Genomic DNA, 15224 nt, shown 5'->3' on the forward strand with positions numbered 1-15224 from the left:
ATGTCCAGATCTACGTGTTCAATGAGAAGATAGTGAACGGTCACATTCAGCCCAACCTGGGGGACATGTGTGCGTCTGTGGCCGAGAGCCTGGATGACAAGGTAACGCCACGTCCATCTACACCGTCTTTTTTCCCATAATGCCGTTCTGCATAAATAGAGAAAACAATTGACTCTGTTCTCCATTCATATCAGAACGTGTCAGACATGTGGCTCATGGTGAAGCAGATGACGGACGTGCTGCTGGTACCGGCCAAAGACACGCTGAAGAGCCGCACCTCAGTCGAGATGCAAATGGCGTTTGTGCGTCAGGCTCTCGGCTTCCTGGAGAACAGGTGACTCTGGTTTTAGTTTTGTTTGTTTTTTCCGTATCAAGTTCCATCTGATTTCTAAACTAAACGCTGACCCCGACGTCCGTGTCTCCTCCGTCTTCAGTTATAAAAACTACACCATGGTCACAGTCTTTGGGAACCTCCATCAGGCCCAGTTAGGAGGGGTTCCTGGAACGTACCAACTCGTCCGCAGTTTCCTCAACATCAAACTCCCGGGGCCGCTGCCCGGCATGCAGGTGAATGACATCACAGGTCGGACTCAAAACGAGCAGCTTGAAAGTTATTGTGGGAGATAAAAAAAAAAGTTGATAAAGTTTATATTAGAAAAGACAACTATCACCCCCCCCCCCCCCCCCCCCCCCCCCAGGCCGCGGGACCCTGACGAGCCCAGCCACTTTTGAAACCATATAATACTGACAAACAACTCTTTGGCCAGTTGAAAAACAAGACTGACAGGTGCATTAACCGTGAGTCTTCAGTGTCGGGAAGCGGGTCCAAAACAGACAAGATGTTTGTTAAATCTGCAGCAGATGGTGTTTGTTGTGTGGAGCACTTTTCAATGTGACCTTCTCCAACCGTGGCGTCTCAGCAAACCCCCCCCCGCTCCTCCTCCTCCTCCTCCTCCTCCTCCTCCATACATTCATACATATATGCAAATGTGCAACTCCTGTATATACTGTACACTGACAGCCTCCATGTACAGGAGCTGGGTCGATGGAGCGACTGTTAAATGTGTGTGTGTGTGTGTGTGTGACAGGATGGTGAGATCGAGGGCCACCCCGTGTGGGCTGTCATCTACTACTGCCTGCGCTGTGGAGACCTGACTGCAGCCATGCAGGTGGTCAACAGGGTGCAGCATCAGCTCGGAGACTTCAAGATGTGGTTCCAGGAGTACATGAACAGTCCAGACAGACGGTGAGAGCCGGTCCCCGACTGCTCTGCTGAGCGTTCGATTCCAGTACTTTCCACGGTTTCCACAGTAAACTGCAGATATCAGAGATGTTGTTGATCAGTTTTTAGGCAATTGTTTGATTGTCTGATAATGACAAGAATCAGAAACTACAGAAAACACAAAAATACAAGGATAGATTTAAAAAGAAATTCCAACATAGAAATAACAGCAGTTAAAACCTTTAAGCTGTGTTTATCAACCTTAGGGTCGCAACCCCACATGGGGTCACCTGGGATTCAACTAGGATGGCCGGAAATGTCCAGTAATCGAGAATCATGAATTAAGATATTCTGTCCAGAACAAATATAGATACATTAGGACTCCAGCAGTCTTTCTTAGATGAACTGGAAAAGAAAGTCTGGTTAAGCAATGTTTGCAGAGATTAAGTTACACCAACACATACTAATTTCTGATTTTCTTAAACTCTGTTTCTGGTTTCAGCCTCTCTCCGACGTCAGAAAACAAGCTCCGCCTCCATTACCGCCGAGCACTGAGGAACAGCCCCGACCCGTACAAGAGAGCCGTCTACTGCCTGATCGGGAAGTGTGACATCAGCGACAACCACGGCGAGGTGGCCGACAAGACCGAAGACTACCTGTGGCTGAAGGTACAGCGCTGCGATGCATTTGGATGAATATAATCGATGAATATGTCAAGTCTTTCAGTCCAGTCGTGTCGTGTCGTGACTCGTATGATGTGAAATGTTTGTTCCCCACAGTTGAACCAGGTGTGTTTCGATGACGACAGCAGCAGCAGCAGCAGCAGCTCGCCTCAGGACAGACTGACTCTGCCCCAGCTGCAGAAACAGCTGCTGGAGGACTACGGTACGTGTCCCGCTCTGACCGCTCACTCTTTTCACGGTGTATTACGGCGTGTACACGCCACTAGTTATGTAGTTTTAGTCGTAGTCAAAGCTTTTTAAATCCAGAGCTGTAAAATGGAGTCGAAGGATCAGGTTTAATAATAAAAAAATTGTAAAAAAAAAAAAAAAATCAAGGTTTCTAAAGTAACTGAGGTGAAGCAGTTTATATTCTTATCCAATCAAAATGCTGTGTTGTTGTCTTGACAACAGAAATATTTTTTAAATATGTCATTGTTTTCAAAGCAGCATTTGAACAATTACACGACAAACAAAATAAAATAATTAAGTTCTAGTGTTTAGGAAAATATTATAAAGGATAAAGTTGAAGTTTTGGTGGGGAAGTTTACCAAAAAAAAAAAGTAAAAAAAATTCAGATTTTTAGGATCCTGACCTTTAACACACAATTCTGTACGATTTTGACCGTAATCCTTTTCTATAATTATATAGTGTATGAATTCTGAGGGTAAATCCCACGTTATACAGTCAGAGTTCTGACCTAAATCCCAGAACTCCCAAAAAAAATCCACTTGCCCCCCCGACCCCCCAACCTCCATCCTCCTCCTGATCTAAAGTAATAATCCAGCAGCCTACAGGAGCTGAACTGTTGCTGCTCTGAAATACCTGTAAGTCCTTGACAGAGCTTTAAAAAAATAAAAAATAAAGTGACTACACCTTCTAAAAAAGACATTAAAGGGAGAGTGGGGGAGAAAGGGGGAGAGTGGGGTGGGTGGGAGTGGGCATCAAGCTGCCTCTGTCACACATTTAGAAAACACACTTTCCTCCCCTGGGTGTTGTCTTCTCCACAGGCTGTTCCTGCTCTGCTCAGATAAGAGTCTCTCTCTCTCTCTCTCTCTCCCTCAGTAGCCGTCTTCCCGTTTTCCCCCCCTCTCCCATTCCTCTTTCGCCGTGGGAATTACAGCCCGAAGCCTGGTTCTGTTTTTTTTTTTTTTTTTCCTCCTGCTGCTCTGCTCCCTCGGTCGTCTGTCACATTTTTTCCTTCTTGCCCTCCATCTTGCTTCACAGCAGGATGTAAATCCCAAAGTCTCTCTCCCTCTCTCCCTCACTCTGTCTCTGTCTCTCTATCTGCCTCCCCCTCTCTTCACATCTCCTGCACACTCCTCGGCCTCATCAACCTCACCCGTTCTCTCTGTTCCTCTTGTCCTTAATTTGTAACATCTTTATCTCCCTCTCTTCCATCTCCCTTGTCTTCCTTTTCTCGCCTTTTTGCATTTTTATTTCACTTTCCCTTGTTTGCTCACTCTGCTGCAGCCCTCCCACACACACCCTTATCTTTTCTTCTTCTTCTTCTCTCTCTCTCTCTCTCTTTTTCTGAACTAAAGTGCTGTAAGTCTGAGATAAGGCAGTAAAATGGCTGACATGGTCCACCCTGCTCTGCTCCGCAAACTTTCAGCCAGGAAAAGGATTAAGGATTATAATTAAAAAGTAAAGTTGATGACTAAGTACCTGCTCTGGACACACACTGATTCTCTTAAACACACACTTACATGTGTGTTTCCATGGTAACCGTCAAAACCGTCGCCATGTGAAGTGACGTTAGTTCGATTATTTTAAGAGAAATGTTGCAGTTTAAAGCTAAGGTGAAGGGAAAGGTTTACAGGACGGTGGTGAGACCAGCCATGATGAATGGTTTAGAGACGGTAGCAACAGGCAGAAGACAGGAGGCGGAGCTGGAGGTGGAGCTGGAGGTGGAGCTGGAGGTGGCAGAGTTAAAGATGCTAAGTGTTTGTTCCAGGCTTCACACAGCACGTTTTTTTAAATTTGCATTACAAAAAAGCGTTTGATTTTTTTTTTTAAAGTGCTCAAAAAGGTCAAAAGTTTTGTAACAAACACCAACATTGTGGTGTCTCGGTTGACCTTTGGCGCTGAGTCATATTTTAATTTCGCCATCTTCTGTCCACCAGGTGAGTCTCACTTCTCAGCCAGCCAGCAGCCCTTCCTGTATTACCAGGTGTTGTTCCTCACCGCTCAGTTTGAGGCGGCGTTGGCCTTCCTGTTCCGCGTGGAGCGGCTGCGGAGTCACGCCGTGCACATGGCGTTGGTTCTGTACGAGCTGCGGCTGCTGCTGAAATCATCTGGACGGAGCGCTCAGCTGCGGGAGTGGAACAAACTCTGTCACAGAACACTGCAAATACACTATATATATATTTATATATATATATATGGTTTTATATATATATATGTTTGGTTTTGTTGCTGTAAAAAATGGGCTCAACCGTTGTTGTTGCAGTGAGTCAGGAACCTGGAGACCCTCCGATGATTCGACGCCTCAACTTCATCCGTTTGCTCATGCTCTACACTCGCAAGTTCGAGTCCACCGACCCTCGAGAAGCGCTGCAGTACTTCTACTTCCTACGGTGAGTAATCCTACTCTGGTTCTGACAGAACGCAGTGGAGGACAACAGAGTGAGAGAGTGTGTTTTTTTTTCTCCCGCAGGAACGAGAAGGACAATCAGGGAGAGAACATGTTCATGCGCTGCATCAGCGAGCTGGTGATCGAGAGTCGAGAGGTTAGTGAAACAGCTCCACCTGTTGTTACAGTACTACTACAGCACACCACTGTATACACAACCAAATGTGAGCTCAGCTTTTAACCCAGAGTATGGTGACTTACTCTGTTACTCTACTACTCTGTTACATTACTCTGTTACTCAAGTTCATCTTCAAGTATTTTGAAAGTTTAGTTTTTAGTTAAGTTTTTGTTGACTACAAAAATTTACAAAAACCTTTTGGACACTAAAGGAAAAGGAAGGAAAAAGATGATTTTTTTTAAGGTAGAAATAATAAATAATAACACCATAAAGACGACTATGAGGTGTAATTAGATTAGATGCTACGTTATTATTAATGTTAATTATTGTTAATAATGTTTTTTTCTGCTGCAGTTTGACATGTTGTTGGGGAGACTAGAGAAGGACGGCAGCAGGAAGGTAAGGACACTCCACCCACTGTCTGTTTTAGAGATGTTTACAGAGGAACCTTCAGTAAAAAAAAAAAAACAAAAAAAAAAAACAAAGCTTCAGCAGGTCATTTCAGTTCAGTGGAAATCAAACGTCACCGTAAGCTTCATGTTTCTGCTCGATTACTGTCAATACTCTGCCCTTTATCACCAAATGACCACTCGCAGACCAGGTCGGCCCTCCAGGATATTGATTCAGTTAAAAAAAAGAAAATCAATACAGTTAGACTATTGTCATCATTCAGCAGCTTTGTTTTAGGTTTTAAAAAAGAGAGTTATTTCTGAATGTGAGGTTTGATTTGATATATTTAATCTAAAGAGTTTAGACGACGTGAGTGAAAAGAAGCCTTTTTTTTTTTAATTACGGTTTGTAATTTTGTCTCATTCTGCTCTTCTTCTTCTTCTTCTTCTTCTTCTTCTTCTCTTTAGCCTGGAGTCATAGACAAATTTGCTGGAGACACTAAAGGCATCATTAGTAAAGTGGCTCTGGAGGCAGAGAACAAGGGCATGTTTGAGGAGGCGGTGCGACTCTACGAGCTGGCGAAGGTGAGCGTCGACTGACGTTTACTGAACCAACTAAAACAACAACAACAACAAAAAATCTTTTTTTTTTTTTTTCATGTCTTCAGAACCCAGACAAGGTGATGGAGCTGATGAATAAACTCATGAGTCCAGTCGTCGCTCAAGTCAGCGCTCCCCAGTCCAACAAGGAGAGGCTGAAGAACACAGCGGTGGCCATAGCTGAGAGGTGAGGAGCACATTCATCAAAAAAAAAAAAAATTTAAATATTTATTTTTAATTAGTACAAAATATATAATAAAAATGTCACTTTTCCACTATCTAGGTACCGCTCCCAAGGCGTCTCAGGAGAGAAATCAGTGGACGGCACTTTTTATCTGCTCTTAGACCTGATGACCTTCTTCGACGAGTACCACGCGGGTCACGTCGACAGAGCCTACGACGTAAGTAAACAAAAATTATATGAATTCATATTAATTAATTCACTTAATTATTAAAACCATAGGTGATTGATGGTGTGAATGTCAGTGCCGTTCAGGTCACCTCGATGTACTTTCACTTCGCCGCCAGAAATGATTTCCAAAAAAAACCACACCACACGCTGATTTTGACCTTTGATGACTCACTCCTTTTTTTTGTTTTGCTGATGACACTGTGTTTTACGTGTAAGCCTGCTGTTGTTGATATCGCCCCCTCCTGTTTGTGTCAGGTGATGGAGCGTTTAAAGCTCCTTCCTCTCAGTCAGGACAGCGTGGAGGAGAGAGTGGCTGCTTTCAGAAACTTCAGTGACGAGGTGAGAGAAAAAAAAACGAAACAGCAGTTTTTCTCTCTCTTTCCTGTAAAAAATAAATAAATAAAAAGAGGGTTTTTATAAACGTATTTACTTCCCTAGGTGAGACACAACCTGTCTGAAGTACTCCTCGCCACCATGAACATCCTGTTCACCCAGTACAAACGCCTGAAGGGGGCGCCAGCAACAGCGGGCACACCAGGGCGAACACAGAGGACCATGGAGGACACAGACATGGTGAGAAGTCTGTTTTTGAAAACATTTCTGTCCCCAAGGGGGCGACATGACATTAAACCATTGAACCACTGCTTTTACACACAGAAGGTCTTGGGTTCAAGTCCCAGTGGAACCATATAAACTTAATCTTCCTCATGTCAGTCGCTTCTAATAAAAAGCATCTGCTGAATGCACAAATGTAAAATGAAATATTCTTTCATTTTTCCCAGAAGCCACCCTAATTTTTTTTTCCCCCTTCCCAAAAAGGACCACTGCCTCATATGTAGAACAATGCTAATGATGCAGAACCTGCTTGGTAAATCCCTGTATCGTTTTCCTTTGTTTCTGTTTTCAGCATCTACGAAACCAGGCCAGAGCCCTGATCACCTTCGCTGGTATGATTCCATACAACATGGCCGGAGACACCAACGCACGACTGGTCCAAATGGAACTAATGATGAACTGAACCACATCACACACACACACACGTACACACACGTACACACACGTACACACACACCATTCAAATCCAACACTTTAATTTACCTGTCTTTTTGTTTGTGCGTGTGCCACCATTTTCATCAGGTTTTTGCATTTTAATTTCATCTCCTCATCTTCTCAGTTTTTTTTTTTTGTTGTTGTTGTTTCATATTTGTATCTGTAATAATTTGGAATAAAAAAAAACGTAGTCTACTTTTCAGTTTCCTTTTTAATCTCCTTTTGTTTGACATCATTTAAAAATCTAGAGCTGAGTTTTTCAGTTTCTGTTGCAAAAGTCAAAGAAAAAAAGACAGTCCAGTCTTTGATTTGCAAAAAGAAACTGAAGGGAAGCTTTTAAAAATTCCAATTCCCGATGTTTTCACACCTCTTTGTTTTCATGAAGGCTGAGTTCAGACTCGTCTTCATCCTCGATCAGGTCTGTTTTCATTCACATTCTCACTTTTTTTTTCTTTTCTTTACTGCCTTGAACAAATCATCCTATAAACAGCGACGGTCGCCGTCTTCACCTGCGTTCATCGTAATCATCAGTACGTTTGTGTTTCTATATCTGTCAGAGTTCAGGTCTGGTCTTTGTCCTCCTAAAGTCATCTTCACCAGAGGATGAAACAAGTTATAAATGATCACGTTTCCTATGAATTAAAGTAGAAATAAATTACACAAGATTAGTAACAAGGTGGTCAAAAAAAAAAACATTTAAGAGAAATTAACAAATTTCCCGAAGAACAAACTCAGTGTAGCCTCAACTAATTTATCATTTTAAAAAAAATTACCAAACAGATAAAAGTAGTTCTTTTAGAGCTTGAATCATAGCTAAATAAGCTAATATGATTAAAGTTACCAAAGGAAAAAAAACAGTTTGGTATTCAGTGATATTCAGTCATTTTATTTCTTTTTAAATAACTGACCTTGGACGTGACTGGTGGACAGACTGATCTGTGGTCAGTGACATCACAGGTCTTTAATTACATGTTTAAAAAAAAAAGGTAAACCCAGAACCACGGCTAACCGGTCCACTCGTACATCCACCAGCAGACACTGCCTTCAGACTAAACACATTCTCACTGTAAAAAACACTCAGCCACCACCGCCTCGGTTAAATCTGTGGCCCACACTCCAGTGTCCTCCAGTCTGGCCTGAGAGAACACAGATGGAGGATCAGTCTGTCTTGGCTGCTCCACATATTAACTGTACAGAGATGTCGGGTTCATTCAGGGCCACGGACGGAGCTGAGCCAAAACAGCATCGGATCAAAAACGGACCAGACACGGTTCGGTGTCAGAGAACGTTAGATCAGGTTTGTCGCTCCATGTCCCCAGTTTTCCACCTGCACAACTGTGTCTGTTATACATGCATATATGTGTATGAATGTGTGACGTGTTGAAGGCCCCGGTGGACAAACAGAGGAGCTGCGTCTCAGGTGTGTGTGCTGCAGCTGGTGTTGTGAATCAGGCCGATGACAAACACCTCCAAAAACCCGGCTATTTCACAACACCAGGGTGGCACCGCACCACTGACCACGAGAGCAAGGGCAACGGCAAGAGACACGGCGAGGACACAGCCCGAAATATATACTTAGAAGGACTTCAATTAACATCCAAAAATGTGTTTAAAAACCCAGGAACTCAGTGTCTAAGTGTCCTCTACACCAAAAGGTATACAAAAGTTTTACGTATTTATATTTTTATTTTTTAAGTTTAAAAATGTATTACTTGATTTGTAACATTTTCATCTGTTTTAAGCATCTGATAAATAAAAACAAAATGATTTAATTACTTTGTTTTTTTCCCTCTCTGAAGCAGAAACATTTTAGCCTCTGTGGTCTACAATAAATAAAAAAATTACACTTTTTGGATAAAATACAGTTGCACATATTTTATTATTTTGATGCTAAAAAACATTAGCTTCTGTTATAAATAATAACAGTAAGAGCAGCTTTGGTCCAGTGGAAAGAGAATGTTGTCCAAGCAGAAGTTTAGGGGTTAGATTCCAGTAGTTTGGCAAAGTGACTTTGACTTTGACCACTGAAGAGAAATTGCTTATTAATCCCTCCCATAGGGGGAGCCAACACCCTGTGTCTACAAAGCTGTATCCAATTGTGAGTATAATCCAAGTTGAGTTTTAAGTTAAATTTGTAACAAAAATAAAGGTTTAAGTGAAATATTTCAAGCTAGTTGGAGACAAAGCTCGTCATGGACTCAGTTGTACAACAGTGCCTTCTAGCGCCTGGTGGAAGGATTGCACCAGGAGAGTCGTGTTTGTTCCTTTACTCCATGAAATAAATTGCTTTGCAAATAGAATGAAAAGAGAATGAAAAAAAAAAACATAAATTGCTGCAAATTCTCATTCTGAAGCGTCTCCTCGGAGACAGATGGTGTGAAACCCAAATCATCCTGTCCTAAAATATGGACTCCTGCCTCTGGGTGACATGACTTGGCAGTAGAGGAGACACAGTGACCCACAAAATGACATCTGCCCTGCAGGACCTGGAACATTCCAAAAATATGCTGTTGTATTTTTAGGGTTTTTTTTGTTTGTTTTTTGTTTTTTTACATTTGTACAAACATTTGTTTTATTACCAAGAATGAGAAAAAAATAAGATTAGGAATTACAATACTTTATTCTTAAGAGGAACTTTTAGTATTAAATCAAGTAGTAAAGTAGTAGTAAAAAGAAAATTTACAAATAAATTGGTTTTGGACATTTATCTAATTTAACAAACAAGGTTCTAAAAAATATCTTTTTCTTAAGAGTGACTTGATCAGACTAATGGTCAATCAATAGTAAAAAAAACATATTTACAAATACATTTTTGGAAATGTATCTAATTTAAACACATTTATACTTTGCGTTGTCAAAAATGTCTAAATTAAAATTTAACAGAGTAGTTTTAATTAAAGTTATTTTGTACATATTTAACCCTAAAGCAGCTGTTGGTTACTATAGGCTATCGAGGGCGCCATCTGCTGGACGAGGTGATGCTGTAAACCATTGGAAAGAAAATCGAATAACTAATATAAATAAAACAAATAGTAACAATTAGTCGCGTTTTGTCTTTTTTCCCTATTCTTTTTTCTTACTATATTGCACTGTTTAAATAAATAAACATCAAAATGTATTAAAATTAACTTTGTCAGTTACGTTTAATATCAGGAAATGTATAACAGATTTAATTAAAGCAGTATCTTAAAACGCCAGTGTTATTGATTTGAAAACTAATAGAAGAAAAAGAATAAATAAATAAATAAATCACGTTTATATGGCCTGGTTTCGCGGGTGCGAGCACGAGCACGAGCAGTGCTAATGCAGCAGCTAATCACAGCTGATGAGCAGCAGGTGTTGAAAATCACCACAGCGGACACGGAGTCTCTCTTAACACCGACAGATTTGTACTTTAAATCGAGATATTTCGATATTTTATAATGAAAAAAATGACGCCAAAAAGTTTGGAGGTGAGTTTGAAAGAGTTTCAGCGGAATCACTGCTAACTTTTATCCTGAAACGGACGAGTGTGTGGTTGTATTTTCAACATTATTTATTAGCTTTTAAATCGTTTTGTTTGTTTCATTTAAATATTTTTTTTCTCCAGCTGAGTTTTCTCCTCGTGCTTTTGCTCGGCTTCCTGTACCACAGTGTGGCAGGTAGAGTCTGGTTTTTAATAGATTTGTTTTTAAATACATTCACAGATTTAGGGAGTGTCTGCCAATAAACGTTGTTTCTGGCTGTGTGTATTTGTGTGTGTGCAGGTGTAGGACTCTGCAGCGTCAAACACTGCACCGACCGCTCACGGTGCGTCCTGTCCAAGGACCACAGACGCTGCAAATGTATAGTGGGATATTATGGAGATTATTGTGAGAAAGGTATGTGCCAGTAATATTCCCAAACTTCCTGCTACTGATGTCGCTTTTTTTCTAAACTTCCTGCTACTGATGTCGAGTAGGCTGACTATTTTCTTTTTTGGTTCGGTACGAAAATGTTCCCCAGTCACGCTATATTTTAGGGATGTCCGATATTAACTTTTTGCCGATATTGTCCAAACACTAAATTTACAATTTCGATATCATCCGATACCGATATAGCACTCGGTAATATTTATTTAATTTTCTGTACAAATCACTGAGTTGCTGGCGCAAACATTCTGATTACGACCCCCCCTATGGTTGACAAAAAGAGCTGCAATGCTGCCATCTAGTGACTAGAGGCTTGTTTATCGTTAGAAATGTTCTGTTCGTGTTTTTTGAAAGGGAAAACCTTTACGGGTATGGGGAGGGGGGGTGAGAGCCCGTGAATATTATCGGACCTCCCTACTCTATATATTTAGACACAGTTCTGTGCAAAAGTTCTAGGCAGGTTCTATAGTTTTACGAGTGCAGCCCTGATATATTTATATATTTTTCTTACATATTTAACATGTTTTTAAAAACCACCAAGTTTTCCTGGAGGTTGTTTCAGTCTTTGCCTGACTCCCCCCTCTCCCCCCCTTCCCCCCAGACGGTCAGATCACAGTGATGTGTGGCAGCAACTACATTGCCATCAGAGCCGTTCAAGATTTCTTCCAGTACTTCAACGTGCCACTGGAGGCTCTGCACCTGCCTAACCAGACCTGCCGAGCTGAGATAGAAGTTATTGACAACGTCACCTACTACATGTCCAGCGTCTCCAAGGAGAAGTATCTGGCCTGTGGAGGCAAGCCGCTAGAGGTACTACTGCAGTACAATTGTATCGGTTTTGTGCGTCTGCCTTACTGCAAGAAGGTCACAGGTTCAATGCCTGGTCGTAATTGATGGACAAGGTGTTTTTCTTGTTTGTTTTTTTTTTGTTTGTTTTGTTTTTTTGTTTTTTTTTTCCAAAGTCATTCAGTGTCTTGCAGAATTGAGTTAATTATTCACTCTTAAATCAAGAAGCCTAATTAACTTTTTGCCGATATTGACCAAACACTTCCGATATTAATCAATACCAATATAGGCCTTGTGATATTTATTCATTTATCTGTACAAACCACTGTATGAGTATGATAATAATTAAATGATGGCAATGCTGCCATCTAGTGACTTTCACTTTAATATACAGCTGTTTTTCCCCAAAAACTATTTTTAGTGCCACACATCATTTGGCCAAACCCAGGCTTTGCGTTATCGGGTTTTCATTATCTAATAAAAAAAAAAAAAAAACTAATATCGGTTGGCCGATGTTATCGGTCATCCCTACTCTTCAACTACCACAGGTGTGATTTTAAAAAAAACAAAAACAGAAACAGAACTCTGAATGATTACAGAAACCAGACCTTGGTTTCCAGTCAACAGGCATCAAGTCAAGCTTGTCCACTGTTACGCTTCGTTGTCATTTCTCCTCTACGTGAGATCAAATGCAAATCTGTTGCGTTTTGTTGAAGTGGAACCAAAATCTAACAAATGAGACACTGATCTGAGGTCAAGTATAAAAGAAGAAAATAGATTTTTCACTGATTTTTGGGCGTTTAAAAAAAAAAAAAAAAAGCAAAGTTCTGCACACAGTGGCACCTGCTGACCAGGACTGAAGGACAGTGAGAAAATGTTTGTTTTGCAGACAAACTTCACTCACATCACCTACGCCCTGACCCTGATGTCAGACCCTCAGGTGAGCGGGAACATCGTCCGAGATCCTGTCATCAAGATCAACTACACCTGTGTGTTTCCCTACATCAGGAGCGTCAGCCTGCCGTTCCCCATTGTACCATTCTCCAGGTAGGCTGCAGTGACAATGAAGGATTTTCATCAGTAAGTCAGTGTCACATGACCAAGTCAGTGTCACATGACCAAGTCAGTGTCACATGACTGTTTGAGTTCTAACAGACCTGCTGTTCTCCACCCCGGCACAGTGAGATGGTGGTACGAGTAGATGAACTCGACGCCACCATTCAGATGCTGCTGTACACCGACCACACCTACACCAAGGCCTTCACCAGCGCCCCCACCATTGAACTACGAGACAATGTGAGTAGAAACCAAAATTTTTTTTTTTTTTTTTATACAGTGGCCCCTCGTTGCAAAAAACTGCAAAGTAGAGACGTGATAGTTATTATATAATTTACAAAAAGTAAAAAAAAAAAAAAACTTACCAAAACTTTCATAAATCTTGTTTACCCGTATCTATAGGTTATTTCTTGCAATACCCTGTATGTATGTGTTACAGAATGATTTGGATTTATTTTTTACTATTGTTTTCTTCTTAGGCTCGTTGCAAAAAACTGCAAAGTAGAGACGTGATGGTTATTATATAATTTACATGTATGTTAACCCTTTAGGAGGCATCGTAGGGTATGTTACAAAAAAACTGCAAAGTAGAGACGTGATAGTTATTATATAATTTACAAAAAGTAAAAAAAAAAAAAAACTTACCAAAACTTTCATAAATCTTGTTTACCCGTATCTATAGGTTATTTCTTGCAATACCCTGTATGTATGTTACAGAATGACTTGGATTTGGATTTATTTATTTTTTTCTATTGTTTTCTTCTTAGGCTAGAAAATGTATTGCAAAATTTTATTGCAAAAATAATAGAAATATTGGAAATTAAAAAATGTCTGTGTACTGCAAAAAATCTGTGATGCAAGAATACATTTAAAATATTAAAAACCTGTGAAGCAGTGAGGCCGCGACAGCTGAACCACGATACAGTGAGGGACGACTGTTTTATTTTATTCCGTGAACATTCCTGAAGAACAAACTCCCTAAAAGCAAATGTTGTGCAGGTGTTTGTGGAGGTGGCCGTGACGGAGCCGGCAGGTTTCTTCCTGCTGCGGGTGAACGAGTGCTGGGCCACACAGAGCCCACAGCCCAACTCCACTGAAGGACTGGTCCACACACTGCTTCAGAACGGGTCTGGTCCTCTGAGCTCACCGACACTTCCTGTCACTCACCGTTAAATTCAACCAATCACATCCTGTCTCCTCCTCCTCCTCCCTCAGCTGTGTGAACGACCCAACCGTCTCCTTCATCAACGGGAGCTACGGAGAGGCCGGACGGAACGGGGAGACCTCCACCGTGCGCTACAGCTTCAGCATGTTTCGCTTCACCACCGAGCCAAACAGTCTGTATCTCCACTGCACGGTGCAGCTGTGTGAGCCCGACGACGCCGTGTCCTGTACTCCAGTGAGTCCACCGACTTCACTTTGAGCCACGCCGCACGATGAAGGCGTCCATTCAGGACCAGCAGGTTACACTCACCTCTGTTCCCTCTTCGTTTGATTGACAGATCTGTAAGTCGGTGAGTAAGAGGGAAGCAGTGAAAGCAGACCCCAGCCAAGGTCTCCTGTCATATGGACCCATCAAGATCGAGGTTCCACACAGACCTCGTGCCAGTAAGTTCATTTAAGAGCAGCTTCTTCTTTTTCTTTTTCCCAGCTGATTTGACATCAACTCTTGCCCCTGTCTCAGGTCTGCTGACTACAGTGGTGCTGTCTGTAGCAGCTGTCTGGATCGTAGGCTTCTTCCTCGTCATCCTCGTCACTGTGACGAAGGAAGGTCAGAGGAGGCTGTCCCAAAGCCAGGAGCACTGACCCCCCAAAAATGATGCAGATTTTGTAGACGGAATAAAAAAAAAAGAAACAGAGAAAGAGATGTGTTCTTGAATTGATCTCCTTGTTAAAAATATAAATAATAATAAAAAAGATATTGTATGTTTTAAAAACAAAAGAAGAAAAAAAGACATTTTACTTAAAAAAAAAAGAGATGGTGATGATGTGGCAGTGACTTAACAGTTAAAAGAAAAATGTTGGGGGTGGTCGAGGTGCGGAGTTGGCGAGGTGAGAGACGGAGTCAGGGGGAGAAATGGAGGGGCGGAGATGGATGTGTGGGTGGTAAGGATGGGGAAAGGAAGGAGGGAGGGAAGGATATTGGGGGAGGGGTCATATCTTGTCTGCACAATGGCAATTAGTGGCCTAATCCCCCCCCCCAACCCTCTCATATTCTAAAATTAAAAGTTCAAATTTATGAATATATTGTTTTGGGGTTTTTTTATAATTCTTTGGGGTGAATTATAATATTCTAAAATTGAAATTTATGAATGTATTGTTTTGGGTTTTTTATAATTCTTTGGGG

At 41.4% G+C, this 15224-nt stretch overlaps 2 protein-coding genes across 3 annotated transcripts in view; both read left to right on the plus strand.

The window, feature by feature from the left end:
- nup93 (nucleoporin 93) overlaps nucleotides 1-7276 on the plus strand; it is a 21471-nt gene extending 14195 nt beyond the window's left edge. The window contains exons 7-23 of one of the 2 annotated variants that reach the window (XM_025056365.1): nucleotides 9-101; nucleotides 195-334; nucleotides 435-567; nucleotides 1089-1246; nucleotides 1725-1890; nucleotides 2002-2107; nucleotides 4068-4259; nucleotides 4394-4520; nucleotides 4601-4673; nucleotides 5049-5093; nucleotides 5552-5668; nucleotides 5752-5870; nucleotides 5967-6084; nucleotides 6351-6434; nucleotides 6534-6668; nucleotides 7003-7125; nucleotides 7158-7276. In XM_025056365.1, the coding sequence (XP_024912133.1) occupies nucleotides 9-101; nucleotides 195-334; nucleotides 435-567; nucleotides 1089-1246; nucleotides 1725-1890; nucleotides 2002-2107; nucleotides 4068-4259; nucleotides 4394-4520; nucleotides 4601-4673; nucleotides 5049-5093; nucleotides 5552-5668; nucleotides 5752-5870; nucleotides 5967-6084; nucleotides 6351-6434; nucleotides 6534-6668; nucleotides 7003-7113 (1917 nt within the window). In that variant the 3' untranslated portion in view covers nucleotides 7114-7125; nucleotides 7158-7276. The other variant, XM_008311139.3, reaches the window with a different exon arrangement.
- A 3145-nt stretch (nucleotides 7277-10421) lies between these two features.
- On the plus strand, nucleotides 10422-14852 carry zpd (zona pellucida glycoprotein d). Its single transcript, XM_008311140.2, has 10 exons — nucleotides 10422-10597; nucleotides 10735-10786; nucleotides 10892-11005; nucleotides 11637-11845; nucleotides 12711-12868; nucleotides 13003-13117; nucleotides 13877-14004; nucleotides 14093-14276; nucleotides 14380-14485; nucleotides 14562-14852. The coding sequence occupies exons 1-10, from the start codon at nucleotides 10568-10570 to the stop codon at nucleotides 14681-14683; spliced, it is 1218 nt and encodes a 405-aa protein (XP_008309362.1). The 5' UTR covers nucleotides 10422-10567; the 3' UTR covers nucleotides 14684-14852.
- The last annotated feature ends 372 nt before the right edge of the window (nucleotides 14853-15224 follow it).

The sequence above is a fragment of the Cynoglossus semilaevis genome, chromosome 6 (assembly GCF_000523025.1).
Source record: "Cynoglossus semilaevis isolate Cse_v1.0 chromosome 6, Cse_v1.0, whole genome shotgun sequence".
Classification (NCBI taxonomy): domain Eukaryota; kingdom Metazoa; phylum Chordata; class Actinopteri; order Pleuronectiformes; family Cynoglossidae; genus Cynoglossus; species Cynoglossus semilaevis.